Source organism: Borostomias antarcticus (genome assembly GCF_949987555.1).
Source record: "Borostomias antarcticus genome assembly, chromosome: 21".
Taxonomy (NCBI): domain Eukaryota; kingdom Metazoa; phylum Chordata; class Actinopteri; order Stomiiformes; family Stomiidae; genus Borostomias; species Borostomias antarcticus.
The window spans coordinates 12,358,730-12,383,850 of NC_140254.1; the positions used below are offsets into that span (position 1 = coordinate 12,358,730).

General features: G+C 47.3%; 2 protein-coding genes across 2 annotated transcripts in view; one reads left to right on the forward strand and one right to left on the reverse strand.

Annotated features, from left to right (window-relative positions):
• Window positions 1-201: 201 nt before the first annotated feature.
• On the reverse strand, window positions 202-8,810 carry LOC311323166 (TBC1 domain family member 20). Its single transcript, XM_084455333.1, has 8 exons — window positions 8,622-8,810; window positions 7,157-7,342; window positions 6,889-6,969; window positions 5,543-5,729; window positions 5,106-5,207; window positions 3,968-4,109; window positions 3,412-3,596; window positions 202-2,603 (listed from the first exon to the last, which is right to left on the reverse strand). The coding sequence occupies exons 1-8, from the start codon at window positions 8,695-8,697 to the stop codon at window positions 2,342-2,344; spliced, it is 1,221 nt and encodes a 406-aa protein (XP_084311459.1). The 5' UTR covers window positions 8,698-8,810; the 3' UTR covers window positions 202-2,341.
• A 1,442-nt stretch (window positions 8,811-10,252) lies between these two features.
• LOC311322820 (ATPase family AAA domain-containing protein 2-like) overlaps window positions 10,253-25,121 on the forward strand; it is a gene marked incomplete at both ends in the record, with an annotated part of 47,071 nt that continues 32,202 nt past the window's right edge. Inside the window, 3 exon segments of the mRNA XM_084454938.1 lie at window positions 10,253-10,277; window positions 12,932-13,072; window positions 13,610-13,745. Of these exon segments, the coding sequence (XP_084311064.1) occupies window positions 10,253-10,277; window positions 12,932-13,072; window positions 13,610-13,745 (302 nt within the window).

A 25,121-nucleotide genomic window follows, 5' to 3' on the forward strand; every position in this document is an offset into this window, starting at 1 on the left:
GACATCATCTACTGACATCATCCACTGCCCCCCCCCCTCCCCCCGCCTGCCAATCACAGCAGCTTCTGGCCATATGAACCACCAGGGACTGTGACACAATGACCAGAGACCAGCTGACATGTTTACATTCAGATTTCTTTATTCTCGTTCTTCTGCATATCCAAACATAGACTGTTCACCCAGTCCCCAGTGGACCTGAATTACACAAATATAAACAGCTGGATTTGGTATCAATATAAACAGCTGTATCTGGTATCAATACCACCCCACCTTACAACAGCATCAAACGCCAGTGATAAGTAGCTGAGTATGGAGTATTGCAGCTGACCACAGGTAAACAGACAGCAGGAAGTCACAGAGCACAGCAGGACTACGGTGAAGCAGAGCTGCAGAGCTGAGCAGCTCACGAGGGCTACGGGCTGAACCGGACCTGGACAAGACCTGGACCGGAGAACATGTCCATACCTGGTCTATACACGTCATTTAGGAGAACATGTCCATACCTGGTCTATACACGTCATTTAGGAGAACATGTCCATACCTGGTCCATACATGTCATTTAGGAGAACATGTCCATACCTGGTCTATACATGTCATTTAGGAGAACATGTCTATACCTGGTCCATACACGTCATTTAGGAGAACATGTCAATACGTGTCATTTAGGAATTCTATTTCTGTTTGACTGATCCAGACATTTGGAAGAGTGGACAGATGCAGACCAGTCATCTGCCAATCAGAGCAACATCTATATGGGCAGGTGACATCAACTGTCTCTGTCCAGGTGACCTGTGTGGGCGTGGCCTAACTGCTCCAACCAAACACACCACTCAACATACAGACCCGTTTAAAAGGTTAAATATTCACAACAAACACCAACTCCATCTGATCAGATACAGCTGTCCCTTACTGAGCCTGAGTGTGTTCATAGTATCTGCTTACATTCAGGTCTGACCCTATTATGATTACCCAGGAGCTCTCACTATGGCAAGGACTTCTGGGAACGATATGATATTCCTGGACACCAATGAGTATCGCTAATGAGTCCTGCACTCTAGCAAGCTGTCGGGAGCACGTCTGGCACTCAAGGTGCGATTCCCCTGGACGTCCTTCCACATTAACTCTCACATCACAGAGGGTTTTATTACACAAACGGCAAAGTGTATTTTACCTAAATTAGTTTTTATTCAGTCCTGACTACACACTCCTGATGAAACAATGTTCAAATGCAGCTGGATCTGAAAGGCAGGCTGATGCTCTGGCTCCTCCCCTCTGCCCATGCTTTGTGAGACTAGTCTGACCCCGTGACCTCAGCAGGTCTGACCCTAACCCTGATCCCTGACCCCGTCACCTCAGCAGGCCTGACCCTAACCCTGACCCTGCTCTACTGAGCTGCACCTGACTGGACTTGGTAGAGCACAGGACACAAACACACAGATAAAAACACTACGCAATAAATATATTACACACACTCTCTCTCCGTCTCTCTCATAGAGGACAGTTTGGCACAAACTGACAGACAACACAGTACTCTTTCTGTCCCCAAATACTACCCCCATGATCCCTTTGTGTTCCCTCTACCCTTCGCCCCATCTGCTCTCCCCTTTCTCATTCATCCCTCCTCCCCTCCTCCCCTCCTCCCTCCTGGACTGGTCAGTGGTAGAGGCTCCAGACATCTCCATCAGAACAGCTGGAGGAGGAAGTCCTGAGACCCCTGGTGGAGGAGGGGGGGGGGGCGCCCAATTGTAGGGTCGGCGGTTCGAATCCCAGCTCCTCCTGTCCTCATGTCGAAGTGACACTGAACCCCAAATCACTCCCAGTGAGCAGGCTAGCACCTTGCATGGCAGCTGCTGCTATTAGTGTGTGAATGGGTGAATGAGAGGCCTTCATTGTGAAGCGCTTTGGATAAAAATCTCTGTATGAGCACAGTCCGTTTACCATCTACCATGGGAGGGGGGTGGAGGAGGAGGGTCCCTCAGAACAGCTTAGGGTTGCAAATTTCAAGGAATTTCATTAATCGATAACTGTTAACCTTAACAAACAATAGTTGATTAATTGATAAGAACGTCCTGCACTGGACTGCGCTTTGCTGGCTTCATTTTTGTGTTTTCTTCCGCTTTGTCGTTGAAATTTCCCGGCATCCCAATTAGCCTTCACTACATGGCAGGGCGCCCTCATGTGCAGTCAGACCTTAAATCATGATTACATTTCACGCAACTCCCGTTGATAACATAAAAAAAAAAGTACTGTTCCAGTAACAAGCAGTTAATCGAGTAACCAAATCTTATTAGAGTAAATTCTTATCGGCAATTAATTGATAGTCAATTAAATGTTAACATCCCTAGAACAGCTGCATGAGGAGGTCCGGCGCCCACTCCAGGGCGGACTGGACCACGGCCAGGGCAGCGGCCCCGAGGGTGGCGGAGATGCCCCACACCACCACCCTCACCACCGGGCTGCCCCCTCCCGGCCCCGCCACGCCCCGCTGCCCCGGCCCCGCCCCCATGCCCTCTGACCCCCGCGCCCCCCTCCTCCGTAGAACCCAGTCTGGCCTCTGGAGCTGCGTGGTCTGCTGGAACGACTGGAACGAACTGATGGTGATGCTGGGAGGGAGAGAGAGAGAGAGAGAGAGAGAGAGGGAGGGAGGGAGGGAGAGAGAGGGAGAGTGAGAGAAAGAGAGGGAGAGAGATAGAGGGAGAGAGAGGGAGGTTAGGATTAGTTATGGTTAAACACCCTCTAAAGCCTAATTTATGCTTTGTTGCTCGACACTTTTGAAAGTGTTGTTCGACACTTCAAAACTCACCTCTTCCAGAAGTACTACCCTCTTAAGCACCTATTGTATTTTTAGTTTGCTATTCTTGCACTTTGGCTTCAGCACTAGATTCTGCTCTTGGTCACTTGTTCAGAAAGGAGATGCACTTGTGAGTTTCTGGTGAGTAGTAGTACACTGCCTTTCACTGCCCAGAGAATGAGACACACATATCTCTTTAGCTCTCTCTCTCCATCTCTCTCTCTTTAAATCTCTGTCTGAAGACCTCCTCCCCTCTGTTCCTCGCATGAAAAAGAGAAATAACGAGACAGAGAGAGAGAGAGAGGGGGGGGGGGAGAAAGAGAGAGAGAGAGAGAGAGGGGGGGGGGGGGGGGGGGAAGAGAGAATTCCTCCGATCATTGAGGGTATTCATGACCCCCTGCAGAGTCTGATAGCATCATGAACACTGCACACACCCCTCTCTCTCTCTCTCTCACACACACACACACACACACACACACACACACACACACACACACACACACACACACACACACACACACACACACACACACACACACACACACACACACACACACACACACACACACACACACACACACACACCCCCCCTCCTCTCCTGTGCCGTGCTGAGCAGTCACCTCTTGCGGGGCTGCAGGGCTGCTCGCTGGGCCAGGAGTCCGGGCGGGTACTGGAGGAACAGGCTGTGGGCTCGCTCTACCAGGCTCTGGTACGGCAGGTCCTGGGGGAGCTGGGACAGCAGGTGGTGAACCATGGCCATGTCACACTCTGACCTCAGCACCTCCGCCTGGCGGTGCAGCACGATCTGGAGAGACAGAGGAGAGACCAGAGGAGAGACAGAGGTGAGACAGAGGAGAGACAGAGGAGAGACAGAGGTGAGACAGAGGTGAGACAGAGGTGAGACAGAGAGACAGAGGAGACACCAGAGGAGAGACCAGAGGAGAGACCAGAGGAGAGACCAGAGGAGAGACAGAGGAAAGAGGGAGGAGAGAGGGAGGAGAGAGAGGAGAGAGCGGAGGAGAGAGGGAGGAGAGAGAGGAGAGACAGGAGGAGAGACAGGAGGAGAGACCAGAGGAGAGACCAGAGGAGAGACAGAGGAGAGAGCGGAGGAGGCGCGGCTACATTGGACTGATCTCACCCGACACCCGGGACCAGGGGCGGAGAGAGGGGCGTTACCGTGGCAGCGAAGTAGATGGGCATGAGGGGGTGTGAGGCCAGGAAGAAGTCGTAGAGGCGGAGCACGTGTCTGAAGTCACTCAGGACGTGACCGTACCACGTGATCAGCCAGCTCAGCGCAAAGATGGTGCCCACCTCCGCCCTGCAACACACAGCAACACCTTCATCATCATCACCATCATCATCATCACCTCCGCCCTGCAACACCTTCCACCTTCCACTACAGGATTTGTCCTGGTCAGTCCAGATATTTAACCTGCTGGTATCTATCTGGTATCTATCCGGCATCTATCAGCAGATCTAGCCGTGCATGGGGACTGGAGGTCACAGGTCACACTGCGCTATGATCCTCCTCCTGGGGCTTTGGGCTGAGATTTAGAAAAACTTGTGGGGATAAAACAGAGCTTCTGTATCTGGACCAGAAAGAGAAAAGAGAAAAAAAACACACACCCACACACCCACACAACACACACACACACACACACACACACACACACACACACACACACACACACACACACACACACACACACACACACACACACACACACACACACACACACACACACACACACACACACACACACACACACACACACACACACACACACACACACACACAATCCTCTACCACCCTCTGCTGGTGAGAGCAAGGATGGCAGGATCGCTGGGCTATACAGCATCAGACGTGTGTATACGCGTGTGCGTGTGTGTATGCGCGTGTGCGTGTGTGTGTATACGCGTGTGCGTGTGTGGAGAGACCAGTACCAGGTCATAAATGTGTGCGTGTGTGGAGAGACCAGTACCGGGTCATAAATGTGTGTGTGTGGAGAGACCAGTACCGGGTCATAAATGTGTGGTGTGTGAAGAGACCATACCGGGCCATAAATGTGTGTGTGTGGAGAGACCAGTACCAGGTCATAAATGTGTGGTGTGTGGAGAGACCAGTACCTGGTCATAAATGTGTGGTGTGTGGAGAGACCAGTACCAGGTCATAAATGTGTGTGGTGTGTGGAGAGACCAGTACCGGGTCATAAATGTGTGGTGTGTGGAGAGACCAGTACCGGGTCATAAATGTGTGGTGTGTGGAGAGACCAGTACCGGGTCATAAATGTGTGGTGTGTGGAGAGACCAGTACCTGGTCATAAATGTGTGCAGCTCTGGGTCCACCTGTTCCAGGATGGGCATCAGGTAGTTGAGGATGTGCTTGGTGCTGTCCATGGTGGGGTCCATGAAGTCTCTGGGAGAGGAGAGAGGAGGAGAGAGGGGGAGAGGAGAGAGGGGGAGAGGAGAGAGGAGGAGAGGGGAGGAGAGAAGAGGGGAGGAGAGAAGAGAGGAGGAGAGGAGAGAGGGGGAGAGAGGAGGAGAGGGGAGAGGAGAGGAGAGGAGAGGAGAGGAGAGGAGAGGAGAGGAGAGGAGAGGAGAGGAGAGGAGAGGAGAGGAGAGGAGAAGACAGGAGGACAAGGGAGAGGAGGAGAGAAAAGGAGAGGAGGAGGAGCAATGGTAAAAGTGTTTATTTAGTCTCCTCTCTTTGTCCAAATACTCAGAGGAGGATGGGGGGGGGGGGTTCTCTACCTCAAGTGGTGATTGGACAGTGTCTCCACCATGGGGACGGCCATGCGCTCCCCAACCACCAATAGGAAAGTGACAACAATGTCATGGTATCCCTGGTAGTAGTGCAGCTGTGGGTTCCGCAGAAGAACATCCAGGATGATGTCTATGAGCTGCTCCTGGAGAACCTCCCGCTCTTCTACACGCATGCCTGGGGAACACAGGAGAACATGAAGGAGAACACAGGAGAACACAGGAGAACATACAGGAGAACATACAGGAGAACACAGAAGAACACAGGAGAACATACAGGAGAACACAGGAGAACATACAGGAGAACACAGAACATGAAGAAGAAGACAGGATAGCATCGAAGGAGAACACATGAGAACATGAAGGAGAACACAGGAGAACATGAGGGAGAACACAGGAGAACATGAGGGAGAACACAGGAGAACAGGAAGGAGAACATGAAGGAGAACACAGGAGAACATGAAGGAGAACACAGGAGAACATGAAGGAGAACACAGAAGAACATGAGGGAGAACACAGGAGAACATGAGGGAGAACAGCTGAGTGTGACCTCTAAACTAGGAATGAGGAATCTGTGGAATGTCCAGTGTGCCTCCCAGAGCAGAGAGGACATCCTGCTGGTCCATCTACTGTCCTCCATCTCCCAGAGCAGAGAGGACATCCTGCTGGTCCATCTACTGTCCTCCATCTCCCAGAAAGGACAGACGAGCAAACCTGAATACACTGTTGAGATGCACCCCATGAGTCAGAATGCACTCAGGAGAGACTGTGTCCTTTCAGCTGGTCAGGGATCAGTTCTCAGCTGGTCAGGGATCAGTACTCAGCTGGTCAGGGATCAGTTCTCAGCTGGTCAGTGTTCAGTTCTCAGCTGGTCAGGGATCAGTTCTCAGCTGGTCAGGGATCAGTTCTCAGCTGGTCAGTGATCGGTTCTCAGCTGGTCAGTGATCGGTTCTCAGCTGGTCAGTGATCAGTTCTCAGCTGGTCAGTGATCAGTTCTCAGCTGGTCAGTGATAGTACTCAGCTGGTCAGGGATCGGTTCTCAGCTGGTCAGTGATCAGTTCTCAGCTGGTCAGTGATCAGTTCTCAGCTGGTCAGGGATCAGTACTCAGCTGGTCAGGGATCAGTTCTCAGCTGGTCAGGGATCAGTTCTCAGCTGGTCAGGGATCAGTTCTCAGCTGGTCAGGGATCAGTTCTCAGCTGGTCAGTGATCAGTACTCAGCTGGTCAGTGATCGGTTCTCAGCTTGTCAGGGATCAGTACTCAGCTGGTCAGTGATAAGTACTCAGATGGTCAGTGATCGGTTCTCAGCTGGTCAGGGATCAGTACTGATCAGCGTACCCCGGGGGAACCGCCTCATGGACCTGCGGACGTCCAGTAGAACCTGGTTGTAGTCCTTGTGGTTCTCCCTCACATGCCTGCCTGCAGCACACACAACACAACAACAACAACAATAACAACAACAACAACAACAGGATTCATTACCATGATGTTAGGGTGGTGTGTATGTGTGTGTGTTTATGTGTGTGTGTGTGTGTGTGTGTGTGTGCGTGTGTGTATGTGTATGTGTATGTGTATGTGTGTGTATATATGTGTGTGTGTGTCTCACCAGGTTTGGGGGGCAGGCTGTAGACGTTGACGTTAAGCAGTTTAGGCCACACCTTCCTCCTGATGTCATTGGTCAGCAGGCCTCCGTGGGAGGCGGCCGCCGTCCTCAGCGTCTCCACGTCCACCGGGTCTCTGTTCAGAGCCTGATGGACCTCAGCCAGCTTCTGCTTCCTCCACGACTCTGACTCTGAAACACAAACCAGCTCAGCTTCTGCTTCCTCCACGACTCTGACTCTGAAACACAAACCAGCTTCTAACAACCAGCTTCTGCTTCCTCCACGACTCTGAAACACAAACCAGCTTCTAACAACCAGCTTCTGCTTCCTCCACGACTCTGAAACACAAACCAGCTTCTAACAACCAGCTTCTGCTTCCTCCACGACTCTGAAACACAAACCAGCTCAGCTTCTGCTTCCTCCACGACTCTGAAACACACACCAGCTTCTAACACACAACTCAAACACACAACACCTTCTAAAACACAACTCTAACACACAAAACACCAGATTCTAACACACAACTCTAACACACAACACCAGCTTCTAACACACAACTCTAACACACAACACCAGCTTCTAACACACAACTCTAACACACAACACCTTCTAAAACACAACTCTAACACACACAACACCAGCTTCTAACACACAACTCTAACACACACAACACCAGCTTCTAACACACGACTCTAACACACAACACCAGCTTCTAACACACAACTCTAACACACAACACCTTCTAGCACACAACTCTAACACACAACACCAGTTTCTAACACACAACACCTTCTAGCACACAACTCTAACACACAACACCAGCTTCTAACACACAACTCTAACACACAACACCTTCTAGCACACAACTCTAACACACAACACCAGCTTCTAACACACAACTCTAACACACAACACCTTCTAGCACACAACTCTAACACAACACCAGCTTCTGCTTCCTCCAGGACTGACGCTGAAGCACACACCTTCTAACACACACCACCTAACACAACACCGGCTTCTAACACACAACACCAGCTTCTAACCCACAACACCAGCTTCTAACACACAACTCTAACACACAACACCAGCTTCTAACACACAACTGTAACACGCAACAGCTTCTAACACACCACACCAGTAACCTCCAGACACAGAGAGAGGGGGTTAGACCCTGAACACACCACACCAGTAACCTCCAGACACAGGGAGAGGGGGGTTAGACCCTGAACACACCACACCAGTAACCTCCGGACGTGTCTCTCTCAGACAGAGGCCGTACGTCCAGCTCCACGTAGCCGCTGCTGACAGCCGTCCAGACCTGACATTCTCACTGACAGACAGTCAGGAGGGCAGCACCACCAGGCTGTCCCTTTCTGAACCAGACAGACGACCCTCGCCGTGTACTTGCTAGCTGGACCTACTATCCATAATGATGACATGTTATGAACAGTCTCAACGTGTCTGGGTTACCTCCGTGTCTTGTGGCATGTCCGGGTCCGGTCACCCGGCTTCCACAGGTCGGTTTGTGTTTCTTGCCCTTTTTCATGGCCTGTTAGACCAACAACATGAACGGTGATCGTGTCCTGCTACTGGTGCATAACGTTATTCCACTAGCCTACCTCTTCTTTACACGTGGAAAAACAGTTTAATGTCTGCTCCTGTTCTCCGTCTCTCAGAGTAGCACAGCTGTTATGTCTTCTTCTTTTTCAGTGAAGTTTGTGGAAACACCCCCACCTGCTGGCCCGGAGAGTCCTCTCCACAGCTCCAACCAAGGATCCCGGAACATCCAACATCTCTACATAAGCATGAGATGATTGCCAAATACTGCCCCCTGGTGAAAAAAGAATGTACCTTTTGTGAAATAGAAACAGAATCGATTGGGCATTTATTTACAGGTTGTATTCATTCTGAGAAATCCTGGCAAGATATGGAGAATCATCTCTCAGGGAAATACAACACCATTATATTAATAGAGAATGTGGATATTATTTTCTATTTCACTCACCCAGATTAGCCTACAAATACCAATATGTCACCAACCTATTCATCACTCTTGGTAATTTTTTATACATAAGTCAAAGTACCTAAAGAAAAAACCTTCAGTGTTTTTCTATCACTTTGAAATTTACTATAACTCTATTAGAGGATTTTAAAACAAAAAGGCTTTGAAGTGTGTCAAATATCTATCTGAATGTAATGTGATGTAATAGTTTCCCTTGCAAATATTGGAAGGTTCACTTATTTATTTTCTTCTACATTTTTATTATTATTATTTATCTTTTTTTTGTTAACTTATTGTTTCTTTCTGCCTTATTTTGTACTTTCTGTCTTGTCGACTATGAATGATTAGGCCTACTGTAAGGACAAACTTGTATAGGCTACTTGTACCCAGTTCTATTGTCTTGTCTCAATGGCATGCGAATTGTTGTGTGTGAATGGGTTATCAGAATGAGTGACACATGTCAATAAAGTTTAAATCTCTACATAAGCAACTTGTCCCCTGTTGAACGGTACGAACAATAAAATGTATCTTGTTTAAATTGTTTAATTAAAATTAAATATGGCAAGTTATCTAACAGACGACCTCGTTAGGGAGATCTCTGCACATCGACTGTCTGGACATTGAAAACATAATCAGCTGCTAGCGCACCTACACATTGACAACAGTCGAATAGCCTAAAGAAGTTCTATCACATCATATCTCCAGGCTCTGCTGGCGACCTGACGCTGGTAGCAGTATGGAGCTATAGTGCCATCTCAACTTTCTTTTAGCTTTGCTTTTTCTTTCTCGGCTGCTTCTTTCAATTTTAACTTCTGAACCCCGGTTTTGTGTTACTCTTCAGTTAGCGCCTCTGTGAACGTGTGACGTGATGTTTTGAAATGAAGCCCTAGAAACCGGGGTTGTTTTGACAGCTGATCGCCAGTTTAGCGAGTCCTACTGGTTCGCTGGCCTGAGCAGTTATTGATCAGCGGGAATCACAACTGGTATTAACTATACTATACTATATTGTATTAACTGTACTTACTAACTGTATTAACTAACTACAATAGCCATCTAATAATTGTGTCAAAGTTGAAAGTTATTAAGCGCCTTAGGCCTGATGGTGATATGCTCCATCCCCGCAGGTATGGGAAGTCATCCCCGAAAGTCAGCACGCCTGACCTTGATGTCCAGCAAACAGACCGACGTGAGTTTAAATGTAGCCTAGTGGCTAGCTAATCAGTTTGTAAGTGATCAAAATCCACTATAAGTGACAGTTGCTGATGTCTGAACTGATGCAAGCTAGCATATTCAACGTGTGGCCATAATCACACCGGCAACGCAGCCGTTGTATGTATGGTTGATGACAAAGTTGCACATCAGCCACTTCATAATCCCCGCACCGTCCCCTCTGGACCCACACCGCCCCCTCTGGCCACCTGCCGTAAGCACAACAGGTATGTTAAGAAACCAATATGGCCGACGGAAGGCACGACGTGTCCAGCAGCTCAGGAATATCGTGCCAATCCTTTTATAATAGGAAGACACCCTTGTCTGGCGGTGAATAATCAAGTAACAACTGAATTAGAGTAGCTAGTTGCAACTGTTACATTTCCCAATGATTGATTTTATATGGGGAGACAATTACAATTAATCATCTGCCCACTAAATTGGATTTCACATGCATCGCTAACTCAACTACAATTCATAGCCTACTATTACTGTGACTGCTCTTGAAAATACATCATCTGCAGTAACTTTTTTGGCTGTAAATCAATTGATTTATGTTATTACAATGTAACTAGAGGTGCAGGGAGGGTCGACTGACTATCTCGACAACCAGGCCTAGCAGCCTGAGTCCTCTGGGCACGATAGTGAAAACTTTTTTTTGTTCATGCTTAAAGAGCAATAAAAACACTTAGCCAAAAAACCCTGACTGAGGTAGTCATAATTCATGCATGGAAGGATTATTCATCAGTCCGTTTACTGTAGCCTACTACTCCCATTTCACAGGGTTCAGAGAATGATGTCATCCCCTTTAAAGACATGAATGAACCAACAGCACCAGAGACCGGGAGACCAGTCAGAAAGATTACAAGGTAAGCACTTTACAGTGACCAGATATGAAGCCAATATTTGACGGTCAGTGTGAGACCACTACACCCTGGCCCCTATGCCCTGACCTCTATACCCTGACCCCTACATCCTGATCCCTACACCTTGACCTGATGTCACTGTGCATCAGTTATTTACATCACTGCATGTGTGTATCTACAGAAGGGCTGAGGTGGTCCTGGAGAAGATGGACACGTGTCGTCTGAGAAGCAGGAGATTGAAAGGAGGGGTCAGGCTCTTTCTAATCCACTTCATGGGTCTACTGCTGTCAGGGTAGTCTAAAGTAGTCAGAGCAGTCTACATTAGTCTACAGTAGTAAAGGTAGCCTACAGTAGTCTACAGTAGTCAGCATAGTCTGCAGTGGTCTACAGTACTCATGGTAGTTTACAGACATCTACAGTAGTCAGGGTAGTCTACAGTAATCCCGGTAGTCAACAGTAGTCAGGGTAGTCTACAGTAATCATAGTAGCCTACATTAGTCAGGGTAGTCTACAGTAATCATAGTAGCCTACATTAGTCAGGGTAGTCTACAGTAATCATAGTAGTCTATAGTAGTCAGGGTAGTGTACATTAGTCAGGGTAGTCTACAGTAGTGAGGGAAGTATACAATAGTCTACAGTAGGCATACACACCAGACTATACACCAGACTACAGTAGTCTATAGTATTCATGGTAGTCTACAGTGGTCTACAGTAGTCAGGGCAGTCTTCAGTCGTCTACAGTAGTCAGGGCAGTCGTCTGTAGTCTACAGTAGTGGGGGTAGTCTTAAGTAGTCATGCCTGTAGCTGATTCCTCACTAGCACACTGTTTCCCTGGCGATGTGTTGTGTATTTACCTCCTCTCAAATTCAAATAAGCTTTATTGGCATGACAGACAGATGAAAAACCTGGGTTAAAGCAATACAGAGAACTATTAACATTGACACATAATAAGAAATGAACATACAATAATATACAAATGTCAACAATACAATCAAATCAATCAATCAATCAAAGCTTTATTTGTATAGTGCATTTCATACCCAGAGGCAACACAATGCGCTTTACAGAGAACAAGGGAGGTGGACATACGACCCACTCTCTACATATTCCAGAGGGAAGCAAAAAAACAGTAATCACCCAGGGGCCAGATAAGTGAGCTGTAAGAATTCTTCCCTGACCCCTCTCAACAAGGCGATCGAGCAAGCTCCAGGAGTATGTTTGTCAATCAAAACCATCTAACAACAATTCCTTTCTCTATCTCTCTCTCCCTCTCTCTCCCTCTCTGTCTCTCTCTTTACTCTTCACTTCCTTAGTGGAAAATGATAAAGTGAATAGGCTCAGTGATTCTGCACTGGACTCACTATATATAAGTTCAGCTGTATTAAACCAGGAGAGTCTATTCAGTCACATTTGCGCCTGCTGTCCAGGGTGTCCCGGGCTGCTCCACAGCGTCACACATAGAAACTAGGCCTCTTTTCCCCCCAATAAAGTTGTTTTTATTTGAATCACAGAGGATCTGCTCCATAGCCGAGAGAAAGAGGAGCCCTCGGGGAGCGACCAGAACAGCCGTCAGTCCAGAGAACGGTAGAGGGCCTGTCTGTGTTACCATAGCGCTGATCTCAGAGACGGTAACCAAGGCTACCGTTTAGCTTGAGCGCTCATGGAGGAACTGTCTGTGGTCCATTCCCATAAATAATGTCCAGAGTCCCTGGATGACGAGGGGGAGGAGAGTGTGACAGACGAGGAGGAGGACGAGGCCGACGACGGTGACGGAGATGAGCACAAGGAGGACAGCGAGCGGTCAGGCGTCAGGCAGAAGAAGACTGCGCTGCGCTACAAGGCCGGTCCGTCTGTTCACTTGCTATACTCACTCTTACTCTGTATTAGAACCTGTCATTTCCCACTGCTGAAATGCCCCTATCTATCTATCTATCTATCTATCTATCTATCTATCTATCTATCTATCTATCTATCTATCTATCTATCTATCTATCTATCTATCTATCTATCTATCTATCTATCTATCTATCTATCTATCTATCTATCTATCTACCTGTCTGTCTCTCTGTCTGTTAGAAGAAGTCATACCCCTGCTGGAACACAACGTTCTTTGGTTTCACCTGTCCTGTGTTCCTCCTGTCCTGTCCTGTGTTCCTCCTGTGCTGTCCTGTGTTCCTCCTGTCCTGTCCTGGGTTCGTCCTGTCCTGTCCTGGGTTCGTCCTGTCCTGTCCTGTGTTCCTCCTGTCCTGTCCTGGGTTCCTCCTGTCCTGTCCTGTGTTCCTCCTGTCCTGTGTTCCTCCGGTCCTGTCCTGTGTTCCTCCTGTCCTGTCCTGTCCTGTCCTGTCCTCCTCCTGTCCTGTCCCTGTCTGTTGTGAATGTAGAGCCCTGGAAATGGCCACCGCTGCCATGCAGGTTTTTCAACCACACCACACGCCACACCTCGTCCACTAGAGGGAGCTATCGCATCAGCGCCTCCGTGCCCCGGAGCCCCTACACTACCAGCAGAAGAAGTGGAAGGTCGGCAGTCCCCACTACACAAGACTACACACCAGACCACACACAAGACTACACTCCAGACTACACACCATACACACTAGACTACACACAAGACTACACTCCAGACTACACACCATACTGTACACACCAGACTACACACCATACACACCAGACTACACACCAGACTACACACCATACACACCAGACTACACACCAGACTACACACCATACACACCAGACTACACACCAGACTACACACCATACACACTAGACTACACACCAGACCACACACCAGACTACACACCAGACTACACACCAGACTACACACCAGACTACACACTATACACACCAGACTACACACCAGACCACACACTATACACACACTATACACACCAGACTACACACCAGACTACACACTATACACACCAGACTACACACCAGACTACACACTATACACACCAGACTACACACCAGACCACACACCAGACTACACACTATACACACCAGACTACACACCAGACCACACACCAGACTACACACTATACACACCAGACTACACACCAGACTACACACTATACACACCAGACTACACACCAGACCACACACCAGACTACACACTATACACACCAGACTACACACCAGACTACACACTATACACACCAGACTACACACTATACACACCAGACTACACACTAGACCACACACCAGACTACACACCAGACTACACACTTTACACACCAGGCTACACACCAGACTACACACTATACACACCAGACCACACACTATACACACCAGACTACACACCAGATCACACACTATACACACCAGACTACACACTATACACACCAGACCACACACCAGACCACACACCAGACTACACACCAGACAACACACTATACACACCAGACTACACACTATACACACCAGACCACACACCAGACTACACACTATACACACCAGACTACACACCAGACCACACACCAGACTACACACCAGACTACACACTATACACACCAGACTACACACCAGACTACACACTATACACACCAGACTACACACCAGACTACACACTATACACACCAGACTACACACCAGACTACACGCTATACACACCATACACACCAGACTACACACCAGACTACACACTATACACGCCAGACTACACACCAGACTACACACTATACACACCAGACTACACACTATACACACCAGACCACACACTATACACACCAGACCACACACCAGAGTACACAACAGACCACACACCAGACTACACACCACACACCAGACTACACACTATACACACCAGACTACACACCAGACTACACACTATACACACCAGACTACACACTATACACACCAGACTACACACCAGACTACACACTATACACACCAGACTACACACCAGACCACACACCATACACACCAGACTACACACCGGACTACACACTATACACACCAGACTACACACCAGACTACACACCATACACTCCATACACACCAGACTACACACCATACTGTACACACCAGACTACACACCATACACACCAGACTACACACCAGACTACACACCATACACACTAGACTACACACCAGACCACACACCAGACTACACACTATACACACCAGACTACACACCAGACCACACACCAGACCACACACCAGACCACACACCAGACTACACACTATACACACCAGACTACACACCAAACCACACACTATACACACCAGACTACACACTATACACACCAGACTACACACCAGACCACACACTATACACACACTATACACACCAGACTACACACCAGACTACACACTATACACACCAGACTACACACCAGACTACACACTATACACACCAGACTACACACCAGACCACACACCAGACTACACACTATACACACCAGACTACACACCAGACCACACACCAGACTACACACTATACACACCAGACTACACACCAGACTACACACTATACACACCAGACTACACACCAGACCACACACCAGACTACACACTATACACACCAGACTACACACCAGACTACACACTATACACACCAGACTACACACTATACACACCAGACTACACACTAGACCACACACCAGACTACACACCAGACTACACACTTTACACACCAGGCTACACACCAGACTACACACTATACACACCAGACCACACACTATACACACCAGACTACACACCAGATCACACACTATACACACCAGACTACACACTATACACACCAGACCACACACCAGACCACACACCAGACTACACACCAGACTACACACTATACACACCAGACCACACACCAGACTACACACTATACACACCAGACTACACACCAGACCACACACCAGACTACACACCAGACTACACACTATACACACCAGACTACACACCAGACTACACACTATACACACCAGACTACACACCAGACTACACACTATACACACCAGACTACACACCAGACTACACGCTATACACACCATACACACCAGACTACACACCAGACTACACACTATACACGCCAGACTACACACCAGACTACACACTATACACACCAGACTACACACTATACACACCAGACCACACACTATACACACCAGACCACACACCAGAGTACACAACAGACCACACACCAGACTACACACCACACACCAGACTACACACTATACACACCAGACTACACACCAGACTACACACTATACACACCAGACTACACACTATACACACCAGACTACACACCAGACTACACACTATACACACCAGACTACACACCAGACCACACACCATACACACCAGACTACACACCGGACTACACACTATACACACCAGACTACACACCAGACTACACACCATACACTCCATACACACCAGACTACACACCATACTGTACACACCAGACTACACACCATACACACCAGACTACACACCAGACTACACACCATACACACTAGACTACACACCAGACCACACACCAGACTACACACTATACACACCAGACTACACACCAGACCACACACCAGACCACACACCAGACCACACACCAGACTACACACTATACACACCAGACTACACACCAAACCACACACTATACACACCAGACTACACACTATACACACCAGACTACACACCAGACTACACACCAGACTACACACTATACACACCAGACTACACACCAGACCACACACCATACACACCAGACTACACACCAGACTACACACTATACACACCAGACACACCAGACTACACACTATACACACCAGACTACACACCATACACACCAGACACACCAGACTACACACCATACACACCAGACTACACACCAGACTACACACCATACACACCAGACTACACACCAGACTACACACTATACACACCAGACCACACACCAGACTACACACTATACACACCAGACTACACACCAGACCACACACCAGACTACACACCAGACTACACACTATACACACCAGACTACACACCAGACTACACACTATACACACCAGACTACACACCAGACTACACACTATACACACCAGACTACACACCAGACTACACACCATACACACCAGACACACCAGACTACAGACCATACACACCAGACTACACACTATACACACCAGTCTACACACCATACACACCAGACTACACACTATACACACCAGACTACACACTGTACACACCAGACTACACACCAGACCACACACTATACACACCAGACTACACACCAGACCACACACCAGACCACACACCAGACTACACACCAGACTACACACTATACACACCAGACTACACACCAGACTACACACTATACACACCAGACTACACACCAGACCACACACCATACACACCAGACTACAAACCAGACTACACACTATACACACCAGACTACACACCAGACCACACACCATACACACCAGACTACAAACCAGACTACACACTATACACACCAGACTACACACCAGACCACACACCAGACTGCACACCAGACTACACATCAGACTACACACCAGACTACACATCAGACTACACACCAGACTACACACTATACATACCAGACTACACACCAGACCACACACCAGACTACACACTATACACACCAGACTACACACCATACACACCAGACTACACACCAGACTACACACCATACACACACCAGACTACACACTATACACACCCGACTACACACCAGACTACACACTATACACACCAGACTACACACCAGACCACACACCATACACACTAGACTACACACCAGACTACACACCAGACTACACACCATACACACCAGACTACACACCATACACACCAGACTACACACCATACTGTACACACCAGACTACACACCATACACACCAGACTACACACCAGACTACACACCATACACACCAGACTACACACTATACACACCAGACTACACACTATACACACCAGACTACACACTATACACACCAGACTACACACCAGACTACACACCATACACACCAGACTACACACTATACACACCAGACTACACACTATACACACCAGACTACACACCATACACACCAGACTACACACCAGACTACACACCATACACACCAGACTACACATCAGACTACACACTATACACACCAGACTACTGTGATCGTATTTTAACTGATCTAGTCAAAAAGGATTTACCAAGATTCGCTCAAAAGGTTAAGTCTGGTTTATTGTTAAAAACATACGAGCGCAAGGACTTCCTGAACAACGAGTGGTTAGTCAGCGAAGTCCCGATTATGGGTTTTGCTGTGCCTTATATGCAATCAAAACAAAGGTACGGTGCTTCCAGGATGTGATTGGCTACCCCATTGTACGTCATATGAAATGGCAGGCGTGGCCAAGAGTACAGACATGTGACATGAGAAAAAGGCGGCAATTGGGGACAAAGGATGACAAAGGATGGTTATTCTGTTGTAGACAGATAGCCTCCTGGAAGCCATTTTGTATGTTAGCACAGCTATGTGAATATTTGGGGGAGGTGATGAATTACAAAAGGAGAGAGAGGACAAAGGTTTAAGGTGTTTGGATGTAAATTCCTGAACAATCCCCCATTTGTGCCTGAACAGGTACACAAAAATAAAATATAAAATCCAAACACAAAGTGTAAACATTCAGCTATGCTATACATGTGGAAAGGAAATAATCTCTCCACTAGGTGGAGCAAAAAAAATAAAAAAATAAAAAAGATTATTTTCTTTCCACGTGCAAAATCACGCACCAAAACCCCTTGTTCCAGAAATTTGACAGGAAACAAGGTAAAAAAGATGACATGATTATATACTATTTATAGTCTAAGAGTGGACAACCATTCACCAAAAAACCTTGATTAAAATTGAACAAGGCAAAAAGATGAAATGGTTACCAGTGTAAGAAGGGCAAAAAACCTCTTGGTCAATTTAGAGGAAAAACCCAAACTTATTTATCAACTCATGTTTCAACCATTGTAACTCTTGTAAACAAATGTGATATTTTCTCAAGATAATTTCAAAGTTCATTCACTCTTGTTGTGAATAATCGCATGTAATTTCCTCTGGATCATAGCTTCCATGTTTGCGTCTCTGAATGTTTAATGTAGGTTCCAGTGTGTGCGGTTAGAGGTGCAGTCATTGCTGTTGAGATTGTCCACGTTGTCATACCACAACCACGAGAAGGAGGTGACCGGCAAGGTCAGTCTCCGATTGTTCATCAGAGGAGAGGAGAGTGTGGCGGTGACTGTCAAGGTCACTCTCCGATTGCTCATCAGAGGAGAGGACAGTGTGGCGGTGACTGTCAAGGTCCTTGAGATCTCTGGTTCGGCTGCATGGACCGTCCTCTCAGCTACTTTTGACAGCTATTCCACACAGGTCAGAATGTCCTGGTGCTGATTGTTCCATCTTTGACGGGTAGGTTCCTCCCGCAACATCTACTTCTCTTCCATGTTTTCTGGCCTGTTCTCAGGCTGCTCATCTGCTCCTGGTAGTCTGTCTTCCCATTGGGCAGGTCTGCATAGAGCGGTCAGCCAGCGAGCTCTCGGAAGGTGAGGAGGGAGTCCCTGTCCTGGTTCAGCAGGGTGAAGGTGCGCAGCCAGGGCGCCAGCAGCACGTACAGGCTCTTGAACTGAACCCGGTCCACACGGTACTGCTCCACGTAGGGCCGGCCCGGGTCGTGCTGCTGGAGGGCCACCTCGGCGCTCCCGCTCCCCCAGTACAGGCTGATGAAGTGCTCCATCTGTGGATCCACAGATGAGAGAGACAACAGAGACAAAACAGAAGAGCAAAAGGAGAGTCCTCTGGTCTGGTTTCCCTGTTCCCCTCTGAGTCCTCTGGTCTGGTCTCCCTGTTCCCCTCTTTGGTCAGGAACGGTTATCAGCAGTCTGTTGGAGATACTCAGAAACATGGTTAAGTGCCAGCTCCTGCTTTGGGGAAAAATTTTGTTATTCAGTCAGGAAAACTTAAACAGGGTGTCTGTTCAAGTGTCATTAGAGCCAGTCTGCAGTAGCCTACAGTGACATCAGGGGCAGTGTAAGAATGACTTTAACACGCCCAGTCCCCAGTCATGATCAAGGCAATTGGATTTGGCTCTAGAATTTCTCTCGCGATTTTATGAAATAAAATAAAATAAACACATTCTCGTCTCAACAAAATAACTCCCCCTAAGGGTAGAAACAAATGTCCTGAAGTCAGGATAAAACAGAGATGGGGGAAGAAAAAAAAAAAAATGCATCACTCAAATAAAATGACACTAAAAATGAACTGGCTTCATTTACAATTAAGAAAACATCAATTATCAATTAATCAAAAAAAAATCCATCAAAGCTTCATTTGTATAGCTAAAATTTGTATATCTAAAACTTCCCTCTTCTGCATTTGAGGACAGAGTATTGGGCACCGCTTCGGACAAAATGGTCTCTTCCCTGTTTCATACTTATCTGTCGCTCACAGTGAGTCGGTGACATGGCGTTGGTCCTGCATCCAACGAACCACAGATCGCCCATCTGTAGGGAAACAGGCCGGTAACCTCCATCTACACCTCCGGTCCTGTGCCCGCCTCCTGGTTCGGCATTCACCCATCACTCCCGGAACGACAGTTGTCTGTAAAAACACTCAGAAAAAACACTCAGGCCCGATGAATGTGCCTCAAACTATAAACATGAGATATTTAACAAAAACATTAAACACATACAAATAACCAAATCATCACACAGCAGCAAAGCAAATCGGGGGCCAGAGGTTTACTAGCACATAGCCCCATCGAAAGAGAACAGCCCTCAGCGCTGTCTCATATCCTCTTTCCATGCTGGAGCAATCTTCAGACATCAAACCCCCCGGTGTCGCAGTCCTCTCTGACACCCAGAGAGCAATGTCCGTAGCAAGATGGTAAGCTCACCCCGTCTGAAACAGGGAGAACACTCCAGAAATGTCCAAGAATGACCCTCAAGTCATTCGTGACTCCACACAGTTCATAGCTTCATGCTGGCGAGGGGCTACTCCTTGGTAGCCCACACAATGCACTCCAGGAAAATCTGAAAACATCAACACAGAACTTCACAGAAACAGAACATCCTATAGAAATAGACTAAACCTAAATTACTACAAAACAGAACAATCTAACCAAGGAGACGTGTACACACACCTGAATCAAAAACACAGGTGAAATGTAGGCGACATCCTCAAGCTTTATCGAAACAGACCCCTTAACCAGAAATGACATATAATGCTAAACATCCAGTAACCTCATGTTCCTACATATATCAGAAAGAGAGACAAGACAAACAGTTAACAGACAAACAACAGGTTCCAGGCAGTCCCCAGGAAGGCACGATCCAGGCTCCTCAAAGACCTGCCGCCCAGGGTCCATAGCACCTGAAAAATAACACTCAACACAGACTGGGGTCAATATAGCAGAGGGGAAGGCCTAAAGCCAACTCCTCACAAACACATCATCATTATGTGAATGAAATTCATACAGTAGAATGCATAAACGAACAGCTTATGGCCATTCATTGACTATTGAAACTTAAACTCTTGAATCAAAGCGAAAACCATAACCTAAACTCAAACACCTATTCAAAACCCTGTCAGACTTTTGAGTTCGCACCAATACCTAAAAGATCATCCTCAGAGACATTCTCAACAACTTAAGACTCAAAGGCTCTACATCTGTTTCATCCTCCCACCATCATGCACAAACCTTACGTCCTCAGCTACATCTGTCTTCTCCTGTTTATTTACCTTTAAAAAATATGGCTCTATCTTGGCTAGTTAAAATCTCCCTTGTGGGTTGTTCAAGGGAACTCCAGCAGGTGGCGCTCGACCCCAAATCTGAGGCTCTTCCTTTTCATTCAGCTTGCGGTAACTGTGACACCGTTCAATCCAGTGGCCATACTGACCACAATGGAAGCATGAATCGTCTCTATCTTCACTTCGATTATACCTTTTTCCTCGCCTAACCCTACCAGAACGCTTCCTATTGTTTCTCTGTCGCCACTGTGGTCGTTGTTGGTTCCACCTCGCACCAGCAGTTTGATTGTCCAGCTGTTGTAACTGAGCAGCTTGTAATCTGGCTGCACCTAGCTTCATTTCTTTCAACTCCCTCTTTTCAATGTGATCACTTAGATGCTCCGCATAGCGGAAATGGTCAACAACTTCTTCGAGAGAAGTCGATTCCCAGGTGTGGCACATCAACCTAACTTGGTCGGACAAAGAGGAGAGAGAGTTATTCATCAATTGTTGTTTCAAAATCTTTTTATAATCGGCGTTCGCTTTGTCCATGCCACTGTGTGCGGCGAAAACTGATTCTAGCCGTTCCCAAAATTTCTCGAACTGTTGATCGGAATTTTGTTTGCAATATGTGATACGGTCCCAATCCATCTTTTTAGGGAATCGAGTTTTGATTCTGTTCAACAGCGCAGCGTTTTGGCCAGTAAAATCGACATGAGAAAAAGGCAACGTAATATCAAACGGGTCTTTTACTTCGATCCATTTTAACCCAAGTACTTGTCGCATGATCATGGCGATTTCCTCGGCGTGAGGCTCATACATTCGAACTAAACTGTTAAAAAGATTCTCGAACTTGTTCATGTCTTTGGTTGGATCGGGCAAGGTTTTAGCTATATTACGCAGTTCATCAGAGCGCCAGGGTCTATAAACCGTAATCTCTGGAGTCCAGGCCGCATAACCAGCTGCATCATTTATTTGTGAAGGGCGAGGAACAGGGTTTGGGCAGCGCATCAGTGGCGCTTGTATTTGCGGTCCCTCCAGACTATCTCTAGCCATTTGCAGTTGTTCCAAATTAAACTTAGCCTCAGATATAGCTCTAGCCAATTCTTCCTTCCTGACCTGTTCTTGTTCGGACGAATACCTCTTGGAAAGGGGCGCGCTTAACTCGTATTGTAGAGGGGAGAGAGAAGGGGCGTGGCTAATGGCAGGAGCATGAAAAGGGGGAAGAACAGCCTGGTTGGGTGTGAGCACGGAGCAACGAGAGGGGGAAAAATCTAATTTTAAATCAGAGTTATTCTGTTGGGGAAATGGCGGAGAGACCGTCTGCTGAACCTCCTTATCTTTCCTTCCTGACCTAAAAACCCTCTCTCGTGCTACTCTCTCCCAAATCTTAAAAGCAGACCAGTCTATAGAATTAACAGGCTTTTCCCTTAACCTAGACATCTCAACCACCTCTAGCTGAGCCCGAATCTTAGCTAAAAATTTAACACTAAATGTCAGATGGGGATGTAAGAAATCGAAAATGCTTTAGCGCATAACGAAATCTCATCAGGGCTAGACAAATTGCAAGCTAGCAGTAGAATCCTGTTACATATAGGCATATGTTAGTAGCCGGTGTTACAGGGACACCTAGTGGTGCTCCCAAAATGTTGCATGTAAGACCCGGATGTTGTATGTGGGCGTGCGCCGTTATATTATACCTCCATGGCGTGCGCGGGGGAAATTTAAGTTTAATAAAAGCTATACTGAAACAAATCCCTAATAAACACGACGCAGCCTAAAACCCCAAAACAGCAATGAAAGGAAACCTTAAAGTTAACTCACGGCGGGAAAGAATACAATTTCGAAAGAAACAAAGACACATTAAACCGCTCAGTAACTCACCCAGTCCACTGGTCCTTTGTTCTCTGGCTCGATGGCGGATCACCGGGAGAGCGGAGTAGTAGTTGTTTTCCTGCGTCTCCCAGACAACCAGCTAGCCTACTGGAAATCTAGCAGTTACGATTTAACAGTGTACAAAATGTGAACAATACCTACTTGGATAATAGGCGCGCTTAACAAACAATACAAGGCAAGAGCCGAAGCTCAAACATGCAATCAAAAATCCCACTGAGCCGGCGAAAATAGCGCTAGACAAACAAAGACAACACGACAAAAACAGACACTCCGGAGATTAGCTGGTAATCGCACTCACTGCGAACTTCAACCCATTTGGAAATCGCACTCACTGCGAACTTCAACCCTGTGGGAATCGCACTATCTGCGAACTTCAACCCTGTGGGATTCGCACTATCTGCGAACTTCAACAATTTGGAAATCGCACTCACTGCGAACTTCAACAGGTTCCCTTCTGTGCTAATTCTGGAACATCGAACTAAAGCAACCCAAAACGTTATCCTAGAAGTGCACTCTCACTTCTTAACTACAGCCGAGCCGACAAACAATCTAAACTGTAGTCTACATCAACTGTAAGGGAGCGAGTCCCAAACCCAAAATTACACCTCTTCTGAAGAGAACCCCGGTAGCCTAAACAAGGACGAAGTCAGAGAACAATGCAATATCCACTCCTAAACTGCCATTGTTAAAAACAACGCCTTTCGCCACCACCTTCCCCGGGGAGTTTTGCTTTCAACAATACGCCAGACCATCACAATCCGAAACTAAAACAAGGCAAATACAACTCAGAACCATAAGAGGGTTCGTTTAAACGTACCTGTGAGCTTCAAGAATCCAGTGGAAGAACTGAGGAAATAATCTCGGCGTGCGCTCTGGCGCAAGAGAGAAGATTGATTTTCCAACGCCCACTATAATGGACCGACACGTCTGCTGACCAGTTCATCCACTGGAATCCCGAAGCAACACGCAGGCAGTCCTCCCATTTTCATCCGCGTCGCCAACTGTGATCGTATTTTAACTGATCTAGTCAAAAAGGATTTACCAAGATTCGCTCAAAAGGTTAAGTCTGGTTTATTGTGAAAAACATACGAGCGCAAGGACTTCCTGAACAACGAGTGGTTAGTCAGCGAAGTCCCGATTATGGGTTTTGCTGTGCCTTATATGCAATCAAAACAAAGGTACGGTGCTTCCAGGATGTGATTGGCTACCCCATTGTACGTCATATGAAATGGCAGGCGTGGCCAAGAGTACAGACATGTGACATGAGAAAAAG